Source organism: Pelobates fuscus, chromosome 3 (assembly GCF_036172605.1).
Source record: "Pelobates fuscus isolate aPelFus1 chromosome 3, aPelFus1.pri, whole genome shotgun sequence".
NCBI classification, from domain to species: Eukaryota; Metazoa; Chordata; class Amphibia; order Anura; family Pelobatidae; genus Pelobates; species Pelobates fuscus.
In genome coordinates, this window is record NC_086319.1 from 267,782,705 (window position 1) to 267,807,036 (window position 24,332).

The window sequence follows — 24,332 nt, forward strand, 5'->3', positions numbered from 1 at the left end:
TATATTATAAAACAATATAGAATGAAGGCCATTAGCAAACTGCACATTGGGGAAGGTAATATAGCCAGGGAAAAGCTGTCAAGCCTGCTGATTTAGCTAAACTCTCCATCAGTCACATATGACTGTTTTATTTTTTTGAAGCAAAAATTAATGTAATTTGTTGTGTTTATACCACTCTACAAATAAAAACTATAAGTTATATACACCAAACAGGGCATGGCTTAGCTATTTATCCTGAATTTTGCAAATCATTACAATTCATTAATTAGTGATGATGTGTTTTGTAAACTGTGTGTCTGGGATATGATAAAAACTTCTTGTATTTTAGATATCCCAGTATAAAGTTTTGGGATATGCAACCCAGTTGTGGATGTGTAACTGTAGCTAGCATATGAAATATAACACCTGGTTTGGTGTGATTGTCCTGAATTTAGGGTTCTGTCTATCTGCCCTGAGTTTGTTTCCTGCTGTCCTGCCTCTTGGAGCACCAAGGAAATGTTCCAAATAAGCACAGTGTGAGCTCATCGTTAGACATGTTTGTTCTATGCCGAGTAACCTCGGGGCACTGTAATAATTTACAGTCGGACCTCCAAGAGCTCTGTGCATGCATGCTACTTTACTAGTAGGCCTGTCCATTTCAGAGATGGCCATTGTCAGTCAATGCCTCATTCTAGATGCCCAAGTGCCCATCCCAGTTTAATACTTCCCATTTTCGGGAAGTATGAGAAAATATTGCCAAGTTAGAGGGAATAATAGGTTAATATTCTATTAAATGGCCTGCCTAATCTGGATCTTGCCATTAATAGCCCCCGTCTTCCACATCCCCAGCCCCATTAATTATCTCCTAAATTTTGAAGGTATAAAAAATTGATTGAGTATTACAAACAAACAAGGATCCAAAACAAATGACAATGATGTAATAAACCTTCAAACCAACCCTAAACTACTTCAAGAAACAAAAAAATAAAGTTTTTAGAATGGCCCTAGCAGGGACCAGACTTGAATATTTTTGAAAAAAAATGTCTGATCTCAAACATACAGTGCATAAGAGACAATCTAAGTATTCTGTAAAGAAGAGTGGGAAAATGGAAATGATTGGAGCCTACCTGACAGAATGCCTAAATGTACGAATGTCATATTTGCTGTTTTATTATTTTCCAATCAGTTTCATTTAGCAAATAATTTGTAACTGTACATTAAAATGTGCAGTTTTTTTTCTCTATTGAGGGAGCTTGAACAGAATGTTTAGCCCAATCTTTAGCCTACAATTGTTGTTGAGTTGGCAACGTTTTCCAAATTAGCTCTATTTGTCTAAATGTTGCAATTCACTTTTCTTTCGTAGCAATTCACTGTTTAGTGGATAAACCCCAGAGTTTTCACATGATATTTTTTTGTCTTTTTCTACATGTTTGTAATTCTTTTTGTTTCTCATTTTGCATAATTTTGGGGGGAATTGTATAGTGTTTAATATTTCAAACTCGGTTGATCAACTCCTCGTTGAATTTTGTTTGCCTTCTTTAGCCTTCTCTCTTTATTCATCTAATGTTGGTATTACCACCGTCAATCTTACTTTTTGTTACTTCAGTCTCAGCTTGGGAAGTTCATTACGTTTGGTATCCTCATCATACTCTTTCACCTATCGTTTAAGCATTTTTTTGTTTTATTCCATTAATGTTGCTCTGTGTCAGTATGTCCTGTATTAGCTGTATGAGAAATTAATGATCTGGAAGGGAATGATTGAATCAGTAAGGAATTTTGTGTGGTGTTAATTTCCCTCCCCCAGCGGGCGGTCAAACGGTAGAAAGAAATCCCAGGGTGCTAAACTAGGACGGAGTCCAGCTTTGGTTGAGATGATTGAAAGTGATTGACTGGCTGCTAGTTTCTGGAAATTTGCTTGAGATCTCATCTACCTTTGACCCTGTCAGAGCTGGAAACCAAGTGATAGATTGAGCCTGGTTATGGCACGTGATGGAACTTGAAGTTCTGAGGCCTTCCCAGGGATAGGCATGGTTTACCAATCATGCCTCAGTGGAGTCAAAATCTCATCATCCTAGCCATTCATTATTCTACTGGACTGTAATTCTGCAAACAGGCACACTTGCACTTACACACCACAAATGGGATTTGGTCTGACCATAGATGAGTGTGGGACATTACATAGACCTTCTCTGCCACCTCTGCTGGGAGACCATTTGGTACTCTATAACATTCTCAGTTATTACTGATCTCATCACATGCTTTTTTTTACTTCTGTGTCCTGAACAGAATAGTATATTATGTTCAGTCTGCACTGGGCATTAAACAACACATGACCTACACTAGTCTTAGTTTTCAGAATTTATTTTTATTTTTATTTAGAATTTATGAATGTGTACAAATGTACATATTAAAGGAGATATTATAATGAGTATAATGAGTTATATTAGCTTAACCAGATGACCCATTGTACGGCGCTATATAAATAATAAAATAATAATAATAATAATAATAAATAATGATCAGTATTGTCATATTGTCTATATTGTCATAGTCATCTGATCCTTAGATACCCAACTTGGAGGTAAAATTTCCTGCCCATTTAACAGTAGCATATAAGTAGAATATTACTAGAATTGTCTCTTAAATGACAGCATGGATTTGTCCTAATTTGTCGTTTGGAGGCTTGGTTGGATATAATCTAAATACAAAGTTTGAAAATTCCAACGCTGCTCAATTGTTATTTGCCTATTAATATTTCATTTCCTAATGCTTTTGGCATTTCTACTTGGGCAAGAAGAAAAAAAGCCCACCTTCAGTTGAGCAAGGAATACTGTGAGGCAATATCTGTGTGCTGCATCTTAGGCAAAAGAGATTGAGGAAGAACACTAACCTGGTCAAACTATGCCCCCTCTGCCCCACAAGAATTTGCGTTCAATAAAATATTTTATATCAACAATGACATATACATTTTTATGTAACCATGGCCCTCCTCAAACAAGCTTATTCTTGTTAATGGTGTGTTTCTTTTTATGGCACCTGTAAGTTTATAGAATAGTGAGTTTTGCCGCTGCAAGCTAGCTGCTGTATTCTAGTGTACGCATAATATTCGTGCCACCAATAGGCAAGCTAAGCATTATAGGATTTAAATGTCACAACAGCTAGAAAGCCTTACACTATAATTCATGGGTACTCAAAACGTAGATCCCCAGATGTTGAAGTACTACGACTCCCATGACAAAGCATCATGGAAGCTGTAGTTTTAAAACAGCTGGGGATCTACCTTTAGGGCACCTTTGCAATAAATATTCTGTAAATAATATAATGTTCTTGCCAAATTATCATTGTTTCATTAAAAAAATGTAAATCAATAGGTACATCCTACAAGTTCAAAACACTTTACAAGCATCTGCTATTTCTGTTATTCTCAGTTAGGTTGCAAATCATAAAGAATAAAAATAATATTTCAAGAAGCATGTCTCAAACAAGTCAATTTCAAATATATGGAAAGGGTTTTCTTACTAAACTTGAATTTTTTTTTTTTTACAGCAGAGTGGTGTGATCAAGAGATGTAATGTGTCTTTTTTCCATTTACAGCCACCCCTTGTATCAAAGCCATCAGTCCCAGCGAGGGATGGACTACGGGTGGTGCCATGGTCATCATCATTGGAGACAATTTCTTTGATGGTCTTCAGGTGGTGTTTGGGACTATGTTAGTGTGGAGTGAGGTACGTTAATGGGTAGGGTTCTTGCTAAATATACATGTGGGTGAACTGGACCACAGTAAGGTGGCCTTTTTTCTTCTCTGTTTTCTCTCTTGTTTCTACTACTACTGATTCTCAAGTTGACTTATTACCCTTACACTGCTTTCACTATTGGATATGGAGCTATTTCTATATCTTTGCTCCATCAATATTGCCTCAGTGTACTTTGCATAGGGATACTTTCCTTAAATTATACTTGCAATAAGTAATAAAGCTTTATGGAGTAGTAATAATTATAATATACTTCAGAGGTCAATAATATGAGTACTATTCATATAAATACAATATATATATATATATATATATATATATCATGTTACATCTGACATCAATTTCTATAGAGAGAAACACAGGTTAGCAATGGAGGCTCTTTCTTGACATTAGAAAACGACACAATTAATAACATTTATATCACGTCCATAAGACTGACCACTATTCTTACTGTATTGCAATCCACCATAGGTGGCAAATGGTGATATTTTAACTCTCTGTAGACTAAATATTTGATGGCTAAAGAAAACTAAAGTAATTGGAAACTCCAATGGCAGGCAGCCATTTGATACATGCGCCAATAGGTTTCACCAAAAAAACTGTTGGGTAACTGGTCTTAACAGTTCAGTACAGGTTAGATAATTTATGCAAATTGCACCTTCTAATAGTCTCATCCAATCTCACCTTAAACATACACCCCTTGCCACTCTTATGATTTAAAAAAATATATATATTTCTTCCTTTTTCTTTTCTCTTTAGCTTATCACACCTCATGCAATCCGTGTACAGACACCGCCACGTCACATTCCTGGTGTGGTTGAAGTGACATTATCGTACAAATCAAAACAGTTCTGCAAAGGAGCCCCAGGGAGGTTTATTTATACAGGTAAGGTTGATGGATGTATACTGGGAAGGGATAAGGATGTAGTGGGAGGGGTAAAGATCAGTTCCGCTAATATAGTAAAGATGATCTGTGATTAATACACAGGGTAGGTCACAGTACTACAGAGGAAAGTAAAAGTAATGGGCCTTGCACTTGATGATACATAACAGGGAGTTGCAACAACTGGTCCTTGGGGGAGGGTTAGAATGACGCACTGGGAGGAAATCATTTTTATTGGTCCTGGGGGTGGGCCATAATGACACACAGGGAAGGAATAATAATCATTGGACCTGGGGTGCGGGCTATAATGATTCACAGGGAGGGAATAATAATTACTGGTCCTGAGGGGAGGGCCATAATGATCCACAGCAAGGGATTCATAATGACTGGTCCTGAGAGAGGGCCGTAATGATGCCCAAGAGACATGTTGAGTAAGAGGGTGTAACAAAAGCAAGTTCTTGTTGGGGAGGGGCATACAGATGAACAGAAGAGGTTAATAATGGCTATAATGACTTTTCTTTTGGGACTTAAAGTGTAGTTCATATTACTGTACACAGAAAATCCTTACTGACTGCTGACTGGACTAATAATATCACTCTCTATATATAAAGTGCTAACATACTCTGGAGTGCTGTACAAAAGAGTGGAATCAAATTAGAGATGTTTATTTTTTATTTTTTGTTGAAATACATTAAGTATATATAATGTTTAAAATATATTATAGTTCTAACTGGATTGTTCATTTTAGCCTAAATATGCAATATATTCTCACTTGCAATTTTGTTTTTGCATCTCAGTAGTGCTGTTTGTACTTCCAGATTCTGAATCCCTATAAATATAACACCCCAAAGGACCTCACATATTGTAATAAAAAAACACATATCTTTTAATCAATTTGCAAGGTATAATAGGTGTCCCCTAAATAAAATGCCTAACAGAAACAGGATTTAATGGGACATGGGTCCTCATACACCTTTATGTCCCCTGCTAATTCTCTGGCTGTATACAGAACCTTTTCAAAGTTAATTCAGTTGGGGTTTGAGATTTGGTGACAGCTGAAATATTTATGATTAAACTACTTAAACATACCCACTGGGATAGTAAGAATATCTAAGTTTAACCAGCACTACTTTTTCAAGTCTTATTTTTTCTATTAAATTCCCCTTTGTCTGGCTCCTGTTATATTAAAATTCATGTTCCCAGTAATTACTTAATAAAAAGTAAATAGAAATGGTGTTTCTGTGGGGATGTGACCTTCTCAATTCATTTGATATTGCGGGGGATTCTCTAATATAAACAAAGAATGAAGATTACAGTATGTTCTGAAATCACTTTAGTTGAACCTGTGTATTTATCAAGTATATCACTCTCGGAAAGAGAGATTTAAGACATTTTGGAACTAGCTTTGCAGACAATAAAAAATCTGCAACCACTCCTGTCTAAGAGAGCTTGCAATCTACGAGTTATGGCTTGGTGAAGGAATGTTGTTAACATATCCAGTGCAAAAAGCTTTAACCCCTTAAGGACACATGACATGTGTGACATGTCATGATTCCTTTTTATTCCAGAAGTTTGGTCCTTAAGGGGTTAAAGAGCTGTCGGCAATGAGTGTGCATGATTGTGTTTAAACCAGCCCTTATCATTCAGTGACAGAGAAAACATATTATTTTTTGATTATGTTGTATTCTTAAAATCACTGTCTTTACTACCAGCATTAAATGAACCAACCATTGATTATGGATTCCAAAGATTGCAGAAGGTCATCCCAAGACATCCTGGGGACCCAGAGAGGTTGGCAAAGGTAAAATATTTTGACATAGTATTTGTATATATTTCAAAATAATACTGGAGAAAAGCATTATATTGTCTCATCTGCAGAGCTTTCTCTCTATTACTGCTCATATTGGGACTCCCACTCCCAAGTCTCTCAGTCAGAAAAATATAAAGCAAATCTAGTAGCACTGCTTCAAGGTGAACATGTGATTTTTAGATTCATGACTAAGCTACATTCGGTGGTGCATCCTTACCAGGTTCCTTCCTTACAAGTCTGAATAAATTATGTGCATGTTGAAGCCACGCTGCTGGAGGTTTCTTTTATCTGTCACCATGCTGTAGTATTACAGTTCCTTATAATGAGGCATATTATGACAGGTGTGATATCATTTGTGTAAAAACATAGGTACTTAAGTGATTTTTGATCCCACAGCTTTGTTATCTTTTATGAGACACCAGCACAAAAGATACTGCTTCTGTGCTCAGCTGGAAAAACAAAATGGCTGTTCTCATACAAGTCTTTAAAATCGGTCCTCTTCCTGTCGCGTATACTAATTTTGAATGGGCCTGGTGCAGCCTTGAGTGAAGGGACCCACATTGAATGGGTCAGTGTGTCGGTCCCACTGTGCATTAATATATATGTCAACACCTCTCCTTAACATACAAAACACTAGGAATGTATCACTTTTTAGAAACCTATTAGTCTCTACCTGGCATCTGTTTGATGTGTTCTGTGCTCAGTCATCTGTAAGCATTACGTCTTCTGTAGGTAAACAGAAATCAATAGCGCAGACTGTAGCAGGCCTAGGTACAGTTCTAACTGAATGTAAATCCTTTCTTTTGGTTCTAAACTCCTGTCTTTGTGGTACTCCAACAGGCTGTAATTTCTGACCATTGATTTGGTTACATGCCTAACTTTCTGATTAACCCATTTGCACTCAGCAATGTATATTCTAAAAATCAGTGTTGTTCTAGCTATTTAAGTCTGGGGTTGAAAGCCACTGTAATAGATTGCGATCTAGACTTTTTCTAAAAGAATAGATTGATAGAATCAGAACCAAAGGTCATCACATTAACCGACCACATAGAGTTTCTCAGCACCACGGACAGCTCCATCCAGTCATGTCATCTAGGTAATCCTGTTTTTTTTAACATATGGTGGATCATGTTCTTTTTATCTAAATTCCCTAGGTTGCTGCCTTAATAGGAAAAAATCAATGTTTATTACATTTCTGGATTAAGATCATGTTATTTTTTTTATCCCTAAAGGAGATGTTACTGAAAAGAGCCGCAGACCTGGTGGAGGCATTGTACGGAACTCCTCATAATAACCAGGTAAATATTCATTGAATGACAAACACCTTGATATGGTAATGGTTGCATTCTCTATCTCCTTAGGAGCATTTGATCACTTTTATGATAGAGATAATGTTGTGCAGGGCATGGGTGTCTTGTGTTAACCCTCATTCTCCTCCATCATGTGAATTGTATTTGTTGTATGTAATAGGATATCATTCTGAAACGAGCAGCTGATATTGCTGAAGTTCTGTACAGTGTCCCCCGGAACCACAATCAGATCCCTACCCTGTCCAATTCTCCCGCACACAGTGGCATGATGGGTATTAACTCATACGGAGGACAGCTAGGGGTCACCATCTCAGAGTCACAAGCCAACAACCAAGGTAAGAGACATTATGGGCAACATTTATATAATGACTGCGCTTATTCACTTTGTCATTTGCCGTTTCTCTATCTTCTCACCGTCATTGTTTCTGTCACTGTTATTGCATTCCTGACATTCCCTCTATCCCACTCTGACAATATCTAGTCATTGGCATTGCCTTGTATTTATCTTTATGTCAGCCCCTATCACTACCTCTCTCATCTTCAGTGTTGCACTTGATGTGCTTTTCTGTCTTTATTTCACCTTAGTTCCCTCTGTCCTTCACTATTCTTTTGTCCTTGCTCTCTGCTGTACTCTTATTGGATGAGAGGTGCCATAGTGCAATAAGGGCCAGCAACACTCAAGCTACTTGATATCACAATATCATTATGACAAATACAGTAAAATAAAGTACAGAATAGCGTATACTGGTCCTCATAATCTTCATATTACCCTCCTTGTGTATCTCTAACGAGACAAGCTCAGGTTCTCTTTTAATTGAAAAGTACATTTCTGTTATTCTGTTTGTTGACACTGTCACAGTGTGTTACCCATTCTGTAGCCCCCTCTGATATCATCACATGCCTTTCTGTTTCCTCTGTATTATCCTGTTAAGCCTTTCCTTTCATGCTGTTTGCCTGTATGTGTAAGAGCTCCTGAACAAAAGAAACATACTGTGCCTCTCTTCAGGTTACATCCGGAACACAAGCAGTATCTCCCCACGTGGTTACTCAACCAGCTCTACCCCACAGCAATCTAATTACAGCACCCCAAGTAACAGCATGAATGGCTACAGCAACGTTCCCATGTCAAACTTGGGGGTTCCTGGTTCTCCAGGATTTATCAATGGGTCTCCTACTGGCTCTCCTTATGGCAGTAAGTACCCTCCAGCAAGCCTTGTAATTACTGGTGCAGTGTGCAGAGATTGGAACATATCCAGCAACATCAAAGTGCACAGTGTGGGAGCAAAAAGCTCTTTACCCACTTACTGCATCATTGCATGTAGCACAAGTAAGCAAATGCTGAAGTGCATTATTGACAAGTGTTGCACCTAACATAATCATCGTTTTATTACAGTTATGCCATCCAGCCCACCAGTGGGATCTTCTGGAAGCTCATCCATACTGCCTTTCTCGTCATCTGTCTTTCCTTCCATTAAACAGAAGAGTGCCTTTGCTCCTGTCATCCGACCGCAGGGATCCCCATCTCCAGCCTGCTCTAGTGGCAATGGTAATGGGTTCAGAGGTGAGATGTGAAGATATTTTATGTTAATACTGTCCACCACAATTTCCAAAGGGACTCTGATGTAGAAGAGTATATATATATATATATATATATACTAACTAATCTACATCAGAGTCAATTTGGAAATTTATTATAATCTAACACAGATATATTATAATCTAACACAGATATATCATAATCTAACACACTCTTTTTTGGGGGGCAAGCACGTGGAAGTTATATATATATAATGAATATGGCACCGGTGGCACAGATCTCTATGCTTCCACCTGTTGGCCCAAAAATCAGTAGGTGTCCTGCAAAACTACATTCCCTGTGAATCCTGCATTATGACATCAAAATTAAAGCTAATATCTCATATACATCATGAGGAATCTAGTACTCGGCATGGGTTTTGACTGCGTACACTAGCATACAAACAGTACTGCAGTAGCTTTGTGCAAATCGGTTGTCTCCCGTAACATGCTTGGAAGCATGTAATACAAAATGTTAGAAGTTTATTTCATTCGTATATATAAGCCACTGCACACAATTCTGTACTGAGTTTTGCACCAGCAGTAAAGAGTGACCTTGTGCTCTTGTGAACTCATTACATGATAATGGACTATTCACATGGGTAGTCATGTCTTCTTCCATATGGTTAGCAAACAAAAACAAGAAACCAATTATTAATGCAAATTTCCACGTCGGTTCCAAGGAGGCTGTGTTAGATTATATTATATAATTGTGTATTTTCCTTTAATGTGTGTTTGCAGTGAAGCTGATGAATGTGTAGTTACTAAACATATGTCTATTCCACAAAATAATCTATAGATTTTGGGAGGTAGAGAGGACATACATAAACAAAGAGACATTCAATGTGTGGCACTATAGCTGCTATGGACTACAGTTCCCATGATACTCATCCAAGATAACTGAGGATAGTGGGAGGTACAGTCTGTAGCAACTAGAGCTTTCCTATCAATGGTCCTTACAAAATCATATTTAAATATGCTGTACACCTGTTTCATTTACAGATATTATTTTGAAATTGAATAAAATCTTTAGCCTGTAATGGTTTACTGTGAAAATGCTTGCCACATATCAGGCTAGACAGGTAGGTAACTTTCTGCACTCCAGATGTTGTGGACTACATCTCCCATAGTGCTCTACAGCCATGATGTTGGCAAAGCATCAAGAGTGATGTAGTGCGCAACATCCGGAGTGCTGCAGTTTGACTACTCTTGGATCTGGTGTTTTTTTTTATTTTTTTATTCTTTATTTTTGTGGGTATGCGAGAAGAAAAATCAGTTTACATCATGTGCATAAAGGAATAACATGTATGAAATACAAGTAAAATAGTCATTATATAACACATATAACCGCACAAGTACTATTTCCACCCATTTTTAATTATTGAGTCCGGCTAATCCCCCTCATGCTGATCAAAGAATGTGCAATTAAATGACTAGGAGGGAACAGGTAATATGCGTGGTGTGCCCTGCTTAAAGATGGTGGGGTTGCATGCTCTATATAGGTAAATGCATGGGAGGTTACACGAGCGTGGGTATTATGGCCGTTGGTTGCCCATGGCTTTGTGCGGACCTCGTGTATGGTCCGGAGCTCCAGGTGATTCTCCGAACTTGTGGCGAGGAGACTATAACTAGAAGGCTGGGACCCAACACGTTCTGGGTAAGGGGGGGGGGGGGAAGGGGGATTTGCTTATATAGTGTAGTTGGCTGTCCGCTTAAGGAGTCAGGTTAGAGAGCGCATCTTATATTATGAAAACTTAAAGCAAAAAAAAACAGGCATAGAAAACGGGCATATATAGCCCAAAACTGGGTACTTGGTGTGAACATTGTAAGACAATCTAAAGTAAAACAAGAATATGCGACTGACAATCTCAGGTTAGGGAGTCCGCCGCTCATGGCACAGTTCCTCTGGGTGCAAAGGGAATATTTCTGCGATATTCCAAGATGGGCGGGCATCCATTGTGGTTGCAGACGCTGAGAGACGCAACAACTGCAGAAAAGTTGGTGCCTCGGATAAGTGTGTCAGGAGGAGCGTCTTGCCGGCATGTTCTGCCATCAAACGGGGAGGACCCCATTTATTTAAGGGATAGAGTTCTCTCAAAGCTGCTGGGTGACTTGGCAAAGGGTTCTGCTCCATGTAAGGGTGTGTCTTGAAAAGTCCCTGTATAATATCAGGCTTGCTCCTTCAAAAGTGATCATGGGAAAGCCCCTTGCGGCTCCCATAGGGACCCCACGGTCTGAGTATTGGACAAATTTAATGAGCACATCCTGTGGTGCATCCTGTGGCGCCTTGTTAGCTCTGGGGAGACGAAAGCAGGAATCAATTCCTGCCTGCTTAGGTTGTTTTGGTATCAATAAAGGGACTATGAGCCATCTACAGTAGTGCAGTAGTTCCATAGTAGCGACCATTTCGGGTACCCCCCGAATCCGCATGTTTCTTGCCTTGGCTTTGTCTTCTATACCGGCTAGCTTGGCCGTCAGTGTTTTTGTAAGGATCCCAAGGTTGCGTCTGTGGCCGTTTGTGCATCTTTGGTGCTCCTGAGGGACTCCTCCACAGATACCACGCGGCCAGTGAGCGTAGTAATTTCCCCTCTGACAAGTGTCATGTTGGCGTCAAACATCGCCTTGAAATTCTGCATCAGTGCCTTTATGTCGGCTTTTGTGGAAGGAGCTGCATCTCCTAGCTCTTCTGGCTGCTGGGGCATAGCTTGTACCTTGGAGGGTGTAGGCATGGAATCAGGTAAGCTGTCGTCGTCCGACGATTGTGAGGTTTAGGCCTCAACCGGCGCCATCTTGACAGGCTCTTGCTGCTGGGTCGGGCACATAAAAGCGCAGATCTCTTTTGATCCGGAGCCGGGATCTGCTCTGTACTTCTTCATTTTTTTCATTGTATAAGGTACTCAGGGAACCTCTCTCGGGACCCAGAAGTTAGTTTTTGCCCCGGTATATCCGTTTTATCGGGTCCGGTGCTCGGAGCTATGGTAAGCTGCGACTTGCTTGGTCAGGTGCTGGCTCCGCCCCCCTGGATCTGGTGTTTTGAAACACTTTTTATTTATATCTAGCTAACATATCTTCTAAGATATTAAATGCAAATGTTTTCATGCATCATGGTGTGCTGTGAATGGCTCACAAGTGCACATACTTGTGCTACAAATGTTGGGGGAAAAAAGATCTATCTAGTTCAGTGATGGCTAACCTTGACACCATAAATTGTTTCTGGACTGCATTTCCAATGATGTTCAGCTAGCTTTTAGACTCTAAAAGCTAGCTGAGCATCATGGGAAATATAGTCCAGAAACAATTTATGGTGTCCAGGTTAGCCATCACTGATCTAGTTACTGCATCAAAGACAACTTCGTTTTTACTTTGCTTCCCTGCAGAAGGTTTTTATAACATTTTTAATTTTTTAATCTGCTTTGATTAAAAATACACATTCCTCAGCAAATATGCCATTTCCTCTGTGAGCTCCTCTTAATTATCTCTGCATATTCTTATTTACCTTTATGTGGGCAATGTGATGTGCCAACTGAATGGGAAGAGGTAGTTCCACTATAAACTACAACTCTCATGATCCTCAGTCTGTGTACAAAAGACTGTTGGACACTTGTGGAAGTTTAATTAGGAAGGGTAACAATAGGAGTGATCAAAATGACTGAACTGTCTTAAACAGATAGGGGAGCTATTGCAATCACACCCCTAAGGAGGAACTGTCAGATATCTATCTTTGGTGTTTTATGGTGTGTTCACGCCAATAAATAATATGTAGAAAATCAGCTTACTTTTGCTCCAATAAGAGCATAGTTAGGGCGTTATTTTTATTTTTTTATTGTGATCATTTCCATTTTACTGCATTTTCTTAAATCTGCTTATATTTGCACTTATTTCTCTTGTCATACCAATTCTGGAACAGAGGGAACATTGGCTTCAATAGGGACTCATGTAAAGAGCTTGTTAGAAAGAGTGCCCAAAATTATTTTGGAATCATAGGAACATACATACACATAAAAAAAACATATCGAAAATAAAAAGCATTGGCCCATCAGTGTTTGTTGACCTATACTTTTTTATAATTCTGCGAGTTTCGCGTAGTGCAATTAAATAACATCTGGAGGTCCAAGCTTTGGACACCTCTGAATCAGCTGATCTAGAAGCAAATCTATTAGAACAATTTTTTTTATTTTTTTTTTATTTCATAGCTTAGTCTTTTGTTTAAACTCATAAAACCCATATAAACAAACTGGATTGTTTTTGAGTTCTGCTTGTCTTTATGAGATCTCCTTTATAGGCAATATTTGTTGAGGGTTTTCATTTGCCCTGAGCACTGTTATAGGGGCTTACAATGTAATTTGCAATTATATAATTTGCTGTTGCTACATAACATTCAATTGCAATGACTGAAAACTTGTTGATTCTGGGATTACATAGAATTTTGATCTGGTGTGCAGGATCTTGTTAAAATGATTTAATCTAAAGAGCAGTGTGACTATATAAGAAACATCCTCGTAGCAGGCCACAACTTAACTGGACCAGTATGACTGCGATAACAAAATATGGGTGTTTTTAGCCATCATGTCCTACCTATTCTTACCATTCCATCCTCCAGCTTTATGTCATTTCCACTGCATGAACATCTCATGTCCTTTATTTCAACATTTCATCTGTTCCCTAACAATAATCTAATACACTTCCTTATTATCTCACATCATTTTCCTCCTTCCGCAAAGATCAAAGCTTTGAGAATTCCCACCTCTATTGGGTGCATCCTAGTGATACGTTAGGACGTGAAGACATTTAACAAGGTCAGTTGAGGAGACAGTATTTTAGACCTCCAATGGTCATTATCATTGGGCTACTATACGTATATAGTTTGTAGTGATTGCTTTGGATAGACAATGTTCCTTAATGGAATTCTCTGTATGGAATGCATTCCTGAATGGAGCACACTCATGTCATATTTGTTATTGTATGGAATTAATAAACCTGCAAAACAGTTCTTATGTTATGAGGTTGAATGATGAATATAGTAGGGCTGCCTTGCACTCTGTTATGTACTTGGTGCCTTTGTAGTAGTCACTCCTATTCTTCATGGTGCCATGCCTGATGGTGTGCAAGCTCTAACGCTCTGCCCCTCAGGGACTTACAGGCCTGTCAGTACACAGAGCAGAGGCTGCTGGGAAAACCTTTCCAAAACTCTCAGCATGGAACTGCTATGTTCTGCTTGATTGGAGTGAGAAAAGAGACAGAAACCCACATAACATTTCTTAAATCTGTGCACAATACAACCCCCTACATGCATTATTCCATATTTGAGTAAACAGATATAGTTTTTTTTTTACAAATTGTACATATATATGTACATAAAATATAAACATGCATGAATATACACATATACAAACCAATATAAATAAATATATATATATATATATATATATATATATATATATATATATATATATATATATATATATATATATACTCATAAATGAAAAAAATCAAAATGCACTAATTTGAAGACCTGTGAGTGCATTTTGATTTTTTTCATTTATGAGTATATATATCTGACGCCAGCAATTTGCACCCAGGCACATGTGATATAATTAATTATTTTTGGAGGAGAGTGCCAAGCTTCCATTTGTTTATATATATATATATATATATATATATATATATATATATATATATATATATATATATATATATATATATATATATATATATAAATATATGCACACACACACACACACTAATATGTACATTTGGCAAATATACTTAAATTAAGGCTTCACTGTCTATCAGGTGTATAATTAAAACCTTTTTTAAGAATGCACTTTTTTTCCAGGCAAATATAATAAATACATTATATACAGAAACATATACAATATGCTTGCTCCTTCTAGACATGTGACGTATAAAACTCTGTGTGCGTGTGTGTGTGTGTGTGTGTGTGTGTGTGTGTGTGCATATCTTTGTAGATAAACAAAGAGGATATAATAAATATAGTCTATTCTAAAAAATAAACTGTACTGGTTAGGCAGAATGCTATATAATATTATGTACAATATGCTATATATAATCCACATTTTATTCCATCCTTTGACATTAATAAATAACATATTTTGCTTAAACAATAAAGTTTATATTACTAAAATGACACAGAACAATCTAAAATAACACTTAGTTCAGCTTTTATATACATATGCCTTGTGTTTCCAGCAGTGAAGAGGTTACAGTTTTAATGGTAACCTGAGCAGCAGAGAGGTTGGGGAATATTCCTGGATGTAGTTTCACTCTCAGGCACAGTCTTTCAGCACTGGGCTCACCGAGGTCTGCCTCTCACTCTAGGGAGCTACCCTCATCCCCTAACTGCCAGCAAAACTCTGCAGGGCACACAGGAGATCAGGAGCCAGGCCGGAAACCTGACTTTGGGGCACATCAAATGTACTGCAAGCAGTGATCAGATCTGCAGCACACATATACCAAGTAACAAACAGAAATCTCAGCACAAAGCAACAATGCAATATTTCCAATCAGTATGTAAAAAAAAAAGAATGTTTACATACTCTATAATAACTAAGAAAACAAAGCAACGCAATAAAACATGTGTACAAAATACATGTGTTCCAGAATACAGCGGGATTATTTACTAAATTGTAAATTATGGAGCACTGTCAAAAGAAATTGCAAATTTGCCAAATACGAAAAATACTCAATGTTGGCTATTTTCACTTACAAATTCCAGTTCTTTGTCATCTTTCCATAATTTACAATTTGGAGAACGTGTAGTTTAATGCATACCTCCAAATATAAACCATTCATGCATGAACACTTGACATACATTTGTTTATATACATATAAAAACACACAATGTAACAGAATAATAAAAAAATAAATACCCTATCATGTTTTTTCACCAATTATTTGCACATAGGCCAAAAACATGGGTATACATACCCCCAACTCTACCAAACATTCAAGGGATTATTCAGTAATCAAGCATTTATAATGAATTATTATGCATTTGTATAATATAAGTAAAAAAGGGGTCAGCTGAAAAAAAAGTTTGGTTTGGAAATTTGTCCTAATTTGCTTATTTTGTGTTATATTTTACAATTGGTTTTCATTCCATCTCAAGTACCAATTGTATAGATGGCCAGTGCAAGTTGGTTCAAAAGCCATTGAATGTAAACGCTCACCCAGTTATCAGCTACTGTCACATTAATATGATGAAACGCGAATGTATTTGTATACAAAACAATTGATAACTTTTTTGTTGGCACTCTAATTATTTGTAATTTAATTGAAGTAATGTGATTCTGACTGCAAGGCTGTTGGTGAGATTTCCGTAACAAGTTCTCCCATCTTTATATCTTGTCCTACAGCTATGACTGGGCTGGTTGTACCTCCCATGTGAGAAAACATTGGACTACTTATATGTTCGACTAAGGTGGAGGAGAAGAGTCAAGACTTTGCATGTTGTGGTGAGATTTATGGCTCAGGTTGGATCTAAGAGCTCTTTATCTTGGAGAGTAACCACCATTGTCGACAAAGGGACGTAACCTGTCAGACAAGCATAAAAAGTCTTACGGCAAAACCTCTGTGGGTGGAAACTGAACTCAAACAAAAACCTGTACAGAGCTGAGATTTCAGCAGACAATTACATGGAATATTTTGGATACTTTTTCTTCTTTTTAGGGAAAAAAAACATTCTATTTTCAGCTTTTTCTGATACTGATTTTTTTTTGTCAGTGGATCAAAAAGAAAACATTTTGCAAAGGAACTAAAACAGGGTATCGGCAAGGAAGCATTTGCTGTCTTTATCTTTAAGGATAATCTGCTTTCTTTGCTGGATGTGTCCGCTTAAACACTTTACTTTTTTTTCTAATTTTTAATATGTTTTACATAATTTAATTGAATAAACTTGTAACTTATTGTATTTAGAGGTAGTAGCAAATCAACATAAATAGACGCAAGAAGTGTGAGACGCGATCTTACACGAAATACACAGGAAAGGTACAAAGTTACCATTTATTTGAGAGGATTTTGTATGATTGCATGCACCGAAACCTGAGTCTGGTCTGTACCAAAGGGCCATCTCATGCATTAATGATCCTACACCACAGGCCAATAGAATCTTTACATTTATTTAAATATATGAAATATCTCTGGTAAGTCCCAACACTACCTACGTGGTCATAAGCAGTAATAATTATGTCCTAACATTTCATTTGCAGGTCAATGTTACATGGGGCCATAAAACAAAACTGTCGTGCTTTGAAGGGACCTCAGATATCTTTGTCAAATGTTATGTGATCTATATACAGTTTGGTTTGGGCTATCAGTCTGCAATTACCTCTTAGAGGAAATTAGGAAGTGCACTAATACATGCTGAAGTTTAGACAAGTCAAAATGCATCACTTTGATGTTAAGGAAGATTTGGCATTATGCACTGTTCCAAAAACACCTTGATCTCTTTTTTCAAATTTCTCTTCCTTCCAGGGGGTTTCTCGATATTGGTTCTCTGGCAGATCCACTTAAAGACCAAATCAGTCATGTTCATTTTACAAATATCTGCCAGTAGTGGGGACAGATTTTCCATGTTGCACTCTAAATCTTTGCTCAGCCAATGTCTACCAATTACGAGGCCCCTATTTTGCCTATGCCAAACCCATATTATTACAATATATAAATATATATGTTTTTTAATTAAGGGAATCTGTGGTATTTATGCCTATGAACTCCAGGGGTATATAAACAAAGTGCTGGTCAGTACTAAATATATGGGACAAAAAGAGAATGCTAGAATGTCCACAAGCCCATCATGGACATAAAACCCCCCAAAAATACCTTTCTTCAGTAATGCTATGAAACCTTGCTCCTTGTCTTACCATCAATTTTATAATATTAGGCCTATCTGAAATAGTAATGTAATATGTTGTTTTGTGCCTCACTAGATCCAGTTAAGGCCATTTTGGTGTTACTGGTAGGTTTAGTGTTGAGCTACAATATGAATCAGACTTGCCTAGCAGTCTTACATGGTAGTGAAAAGAGACAGATATAGCTATTTATCTAAATATGTAGTTCAGAGGGAAATGTAGGTGGTTAAGAGTTATACGGATACCTAAAGAGGGAGACTTCTTCCTATGTAAGGAAGTTATATCTACCTGATATGTGATATTTTAATATTTTAAAATCAATTTTTATTTAATGCGTGATGTCTAGCCAGAGTGCGTCTGATTTTATGGGATATCTTTAAAAATACATGGAGAGTCAATTATTTGTGACTTTTTGTTTTCCCATTTTAATTTTTATCAATCCACAAGGCCGCCTTGCATTAGCTAAAACTGACTATCTCACCTATTCTGATCATCTGCAGTCATGAAACACCTTTCAGTAGATAGAAACCGCTGTTTGAGTCTGTCCCAGAGGTGTACCTAGGTTATTTGATACCTGGGGCAAAATTATGTCTTGGTACCTCTACACCCCCTCCAACCCCATTGTATTTTTTGTGTGTCACTCTACAGCCCTTGTTGACTCTTTACACTTCCTTCACCCCCTTATGTGTATCTCATGACAACCCCTTGTTTGTTTCTTAACCCCCTCACCACATTGACAGACAGAGCACTCCCTTCATAGATGGTAACAGTGGTTGACTACCCTCCTATTTATACATTACTTGTCTGTCCGGATAATCTGTATTCAGGATATCACCTTTTAGGTTAGATAGATATAAACGCATGCTATCTGACCAAAATCTTGCCATGTTTTGAATGTTGACAAAGCAAAATTAAGCTAAATTATAAAATGTTGTGTCACTTGGGTATAGACTTAAAGCTGTCACCTTAAGCAACTGAATTCTATGGCTACTGGTGGTAACATAGACTCATGTCAAGCTGTCGAGCTCAAAGCTTTAGATGCATTAAGATGTTGACTTTGAAATAAAAGGAAATTTGCAAGCTCAGTATCTAAATTCTCAATTTAATATTCTTTGGATAGGCTTTTCAAATAACCTATCTACAGATAAATATATGAAAATAACTTTTACATAAATCATTTGAAAAGTTTATCCAAAAATATAAAATTGGGACCAAAGTTGGATAAACCCTAAAATGAACAGTAAATGTCTTTGTTAAGGTGGTCTGCATGGTAAAATGTGTATCCTCCATGGACTCACAGCCACATTGCACTTAACCAGAACTGATGGTGACTGCCAAGTTGGAGGACACGCACTCAGGTCCAAGTGAATAAAAGTGAATGTCATGAATGCAACATAACAAAATCTTTTCCTACCCATTGCAGAGAGTCTAATTACTTCAGTAATATATACGCAAATCTACATTGCTGGGCATCTCATTTTTAAAAAGTTAATAAATCACCTCCCTAATTGCACATTGAAATACTGATCAAAATGTATGAGAACATGGTCCAGTTCATTACTAACAAGCAGTAGCAGTACTTTGTTGTCTACCCTCAGCTGAACTTGGGAGACTAGAATGGAATTTTCAGACATTGATTATACGGTATAGGAAATCAGGTTTTTTTAACTCAATCTTGAAAAGAATATCTGTAGAAAGCAAACCATCCTTTGTGTGGTATCTGATCAAATTTGGAGGGCACACAATCTTCTTTTAGGCAGGTTTATTGAAACAGCAAATCAATATCATAGCCTTTTTGATACACTTGTCATCTAATTTACTATATTTCTCTTGCTATATAAAATGTTTCCCTTTGTACTTCTCCATAGACCTTCACTAAACATACGACTGCATTGACCTCTCATTTTAAAAATAACGAATCAACAGATCATAGTATTTTCCCTGGGGGCTTGGTACTAAGACATTATTTTTTGCATAAATAACTTTTCAGGGCTGTGTATTTTAGATAATATAAAATCTGAGAAGTACACTTATATTCTTTCAAAGTTCAGAAAGGGCACAAAACAAAAATCAAAATTTTGGGGTAGATTCCATATCCCAGAGTGGCTCATCCTATATCTTCTTTTGTTTCATACACATGTTCCCTTGTGATAAGCTTTTCTTAAATCTGGTGGATTGTGAAGAATGTATTATGTTTCAGTCTATATAATTTATTAGTCATATCCATTTTCCTATGCATGGATTATATGAAAGAGATTTTAAATATAGTCCCTCTAAAACCTCTTTGGTTGACTATGATGTTATCCCATGGTTTACATGGCTATATAGGTCCTTTGTTTTTGCTGTTCTCAAACAACTTCTTGGTCTTTTTTTAAAGTTCTAAAAATTTGGGAAGTCTAAAGCATATTATTTGTCATATGAAAATGTCTGGTTCGTTTTTAATTTATCCAAAAAAATAATAAAAATAAACTCTCTTTTATGTCTTATTCTATTTTTTTTTTTTTTTTGTATATGGCAATAATTTTTTAACAAAGTTAGCAAATTTTCAAAATTAAAAAAGGAGGGTGTTGACTGCTTCTTGACCACACTGCAGGTTTGTGTCTTCCCTTCTAGTTATAAAAGCAATAATATGTGAAACTAGAACATCCCAGTGCTATCTTTGTAAAGCAATGCATATAGGGATGTAATATGGACGTAGGTCCTAAGACTTACTAAAGTTTTGTAATGCTGAAATCCAGTCTTTGCTTTGACTCTAAGTACTAACCTTAACCTTAAGTTCTAGCCCTAATACTAACCTATCCTTAATATGAAACTTCATCTTAAAGGAACACTCCAGGTTCCTAAAGCACTAGAGCTTGCTGACATGCTTTAGGATTTAGCTGCAGGTCCCTCAAGGTCCATTTTATAAAAGTGCCAATTTCAAGAGAAATTATAAATCCCTGGAGTAATACCTCTTGTCCGTCAAGCAGACAGTTAGGAAGGTTTCCTGCCTCGCTCACTTTGAACTATAGCTCAAAATGGAAGTCAGTGTTTCAACATTGGTCGTATTGTGTCTGTACAAAAAGCATTCTTGATGTGTCCCAATGCTGCTCCATGAAGAGCATGTGACTGGACATATGTCTAGTTATTATGAGTTCACAGGAGGAGGATTAAAGCTGCAGTGAGGACACTCTACTCTAGCTGGAATAAAAGGTGAGTTTCATTTATTTTAAACCTTTCACTGCTGAAATGGGGAGCCCCGTAATCTAAAGAGTTTAAGGAACACTTAAATGAAAATAAATTATATATATATATATATATATATATTTTTTGGGGTGGAGAGGGATTAGAGTCACCATTAGGGTGATGACCATAAAGGTGACTTTCAGGGGGGGAATAATTATTTTTATTTTATAACTAAAAGTACCATGTCTAACTTTATCCCATTATCAGCCTATAATTAAATGTCTAACGCCCCTCAAAAAGGATGCACACACACCTCACACACAAATAAATTAAGGCACTCATTATGATTGTCAATCTGTCTAGACCAAGAATAAGCAACCTTTGGCTTTCAGATGTTGTGGACTACATTTCCAATTAAAACCATAAATATGACAAAGCATCAAGGTAAATGTAGTCCACAATATCTGGAGTGCCGAAGATTGCCTACCCCAGGACTGCACTAAAATATTTAAATGTCTCTTTCACATAATTAATAGCTGGTGATAGACTACAGTCCAATAAAAACAAGTGGGTTATTCAGTATTGCTATATACCAGAGGTTTATAAACCCGTCCTCAATGACTCAGTTGTGTAATTTATAAATCCTGGACTGAGGACTGTTGATGGGATTTGAAGTAGGTATTAGTCATTTTAAGTACACATACAGATAAGAAACTTGGTGCAGTCAAAATATGAGGATCGTCCACATGGACTTGAAATATATAGTGAGGCAGAACACTAACTGGATGGGTTCACACGGTATATGAATCTGGAATGGATTTACATACACAGGTAGTCAAATTCAGGACATGGCTGTAGAGAGGTCATGAGCCGGCAAAGCTACACATGGGAGACAGGACAAGAAAACTATAAAATAATAACACACTAAATGGTCATTGGAGCCTGACTGTAATGGTGAAGAGTTGAGGAAATACTGGAGCTTGAATAGAGAGGTCTTGTGACATCATATGCTTTTGTTTGGTATCAAGAATGAATTCAATAATATTTTGCATAAGTTGATAAACCTAAATCAAAGCGTAAACACCAATACTAGTCAAATATATGCAAGAGAAAAGGCTACTAGGTAGTGACCAGCCAGAAAAAGCATGATGGACACTGGTTGTTGAAGGTGTGCAGAATACTGTGGATTTTGGAGAAGATACTAGGGAGAATACTGGTGGGGAATTGCTGTACACAGTCAAGACCAGGACAGGAGAAGGGTCATGCTATGAAGTGACAGCCTGGTGTCAGTGTTACACTCTCTCCTTCATATTGTTTGTAGGATTGCGGTATATCAAATTATACCCTGATTTGGGGGAAGGGCCTGACTACCATGCTGATCAGTTGTATCATCTTAGAGCGCTCAGAGAAAGCTGTTATATCAACCTTTTCAGAGGCTCATTGTCTGTATCGAGGGTTATACAGCATCTGAAGATGTCCTGCAACCTTATGGGTTAAACATACTATAATTAGCCACAGTTGTGACGTATTTTGCTTGGGGAGGACCTGCGGCCTACAAGAGGCCTGCTCTGTGGATGAGATGGAGGCAGCCAATCTGTCGGCCTTTAATTTCACTGGCATCCACAGAATATCCCACCTGCTCCTTCACTCCTCCCCTACTGTTGTCCTGGCACAAACAGTTAGTGTTTCAGTAACCTCTCGCATTGACCGGTAACCTGCAGTATTCCTGTCTACTCTAAAATGATGGCAACACACGCTGAGCAAACATCCATGACAAGCTGTCCCCTACCTTGGCTAAGCTGGACATGCTATTCAAGGATTTTTGATCCAGACTTCAAAACAGCTGGCCTTGGAAGATGAGTTAAAGATACTTGCTGTGACAAACTGAACCTCGTCACTGGTTCTTGGAGGAGCCTGCTGGCCAGCCTCTTACCCTGTGACTATGGCCCCTGCAATAGACCTGGCTAAAATACTTTAAAAGGCTTTGTTCATGTGAAGTATGTACTGTGTACTATGTACTCCAGACAGAGAGACTGACCGTTAGCACTAACTCTCTGGAACTGTTTTGGGCATGGGACCATGTGCACAAATAAGACTTCCAGGAAATTCCTGAACCCCTGAACTGATCTGGGTGATTTCTGGATATGTTGGTCACCCAGATCAGGGCTATCAGGGGATGTAACATTTGTGAGGTTTTATGTATTTTAGGGTACTTTAGGGATTGTGTGCTGTGTGTGGGAGTGTCGTGCCTTGTAACCTTATTGTTATTGGTCTGTGAAGTTGCAAAACAGTCCCCCACAAATCAGTCCCCCCCTGTGAGCATACCCCTTCCATGGGGATTGTCATATAAGGCGTGTGGCTTAAGTGTGTGGCTCCCATTAAACAGAGATTTGTTTACCCCTTCATGAAGTCTTGGCTCATGTTTGGGGGATTGGAGAACTACATTCACTCTGGGGATTGCCATATCACAATACTCCCCTGAGTATAATCACTAGCTCTTATAAGAGTTGTTCCTGCTACGCTCTCTGGACTAGGAGGGGTTCACCCACTGGAAGCTGGATCCTGGTCTTGGGTCCAGGGTGGGTGGAGGACAGCGAGATCCCAACCAAGCTGCGGCGGTTCGTGGGGTTTATGGTGGTTATGGTGTCCCAGTACAGTGCTTATGGTGCTCGCAAGTACTAGGAAGCAATGATTGATGGAAGTACCCGGTCAGGGTGCCAGGCGGTCCGTCACACTTGCCTTATAGTTGACTCTACAACTGTGCATTACTCACACCCAGGGTGAGAATGCACCTGATTACCAAGGTCCAAGACTCTGGAAGCCCCAAGCATTGCAACAGTATCCATGTTAGTAGGACTGGGGCTGGCATTACTATCAGTTCTTCCAAGGGAGACATGGGCCTAGGACCTACCTTGAGACTGGTCTTGCGTAAAAGCTGATGATGCAGCAGCTCATGGGGCTCCGTGGTTGGCACTCTTTATACGAGAA

General features: G+C 38.0%; 1 protein-coding gene across 4 annotated transcripts in view; it reads left to right on the forward strand.

Annotated features, from left to right (window-relative positions):
- EBF2 (EBF transcription factor 2) overlaps positions 1 to 20,621 on the forward strand; it is an 85,449-nt gene extending 64,828 nt beyond the window's left edge. For 2 of the 4 annotated variants that reach the window (XM_063448495.1, XM_063448496.1), the window contains exons 9-17: positions 3,574 to 3,704; positions 4,491 to 4,617; positions 6,327 to 6,415; positions 7,657 to 7,722; positions 7,895 to 8,069; positions 8,741 to 8,926; positions 9,128 to 9,295; positions 14,031 to 14,105; positions 16,686 to 20,621. In XM_063448495.1, the coding sequence (XP_063304565.1) occupies positions 3,574 to 3,704; positions 4,491 to 4,617; positions 6,327 to 6,415; positions 7,657 to 7,722; positions 7,895 to 8,069; positions 8,741 to 8,926; positions 9,128 to 9,295; positions 14,031 to 14,101 (1,013 nt within the window). In that variant the 3' untranslated portion in view covers positions 14,102 to 14,105; positions 16,686 to 20,621. The remainder of the gene's footprint in view (positions 1 to 3,573; positions 3,705 to 4,490; positions 4,618 to 6,326; positions 6,416 to 7,656; positions 7,723 to 7,894; positions 8,070 to 8,740; positions 8,927 to 9,127; positions 9,296 to 14,030; positions 14,106 to 16,685) is intronic. The other 2 variants (XM_063448497.1, XM_063448498.1) reach the window with 1 other exon arrangement.
- The last annotated feature ends 3,711 nt before the right edge of the window (positions 20,622 to 24,332 follow it).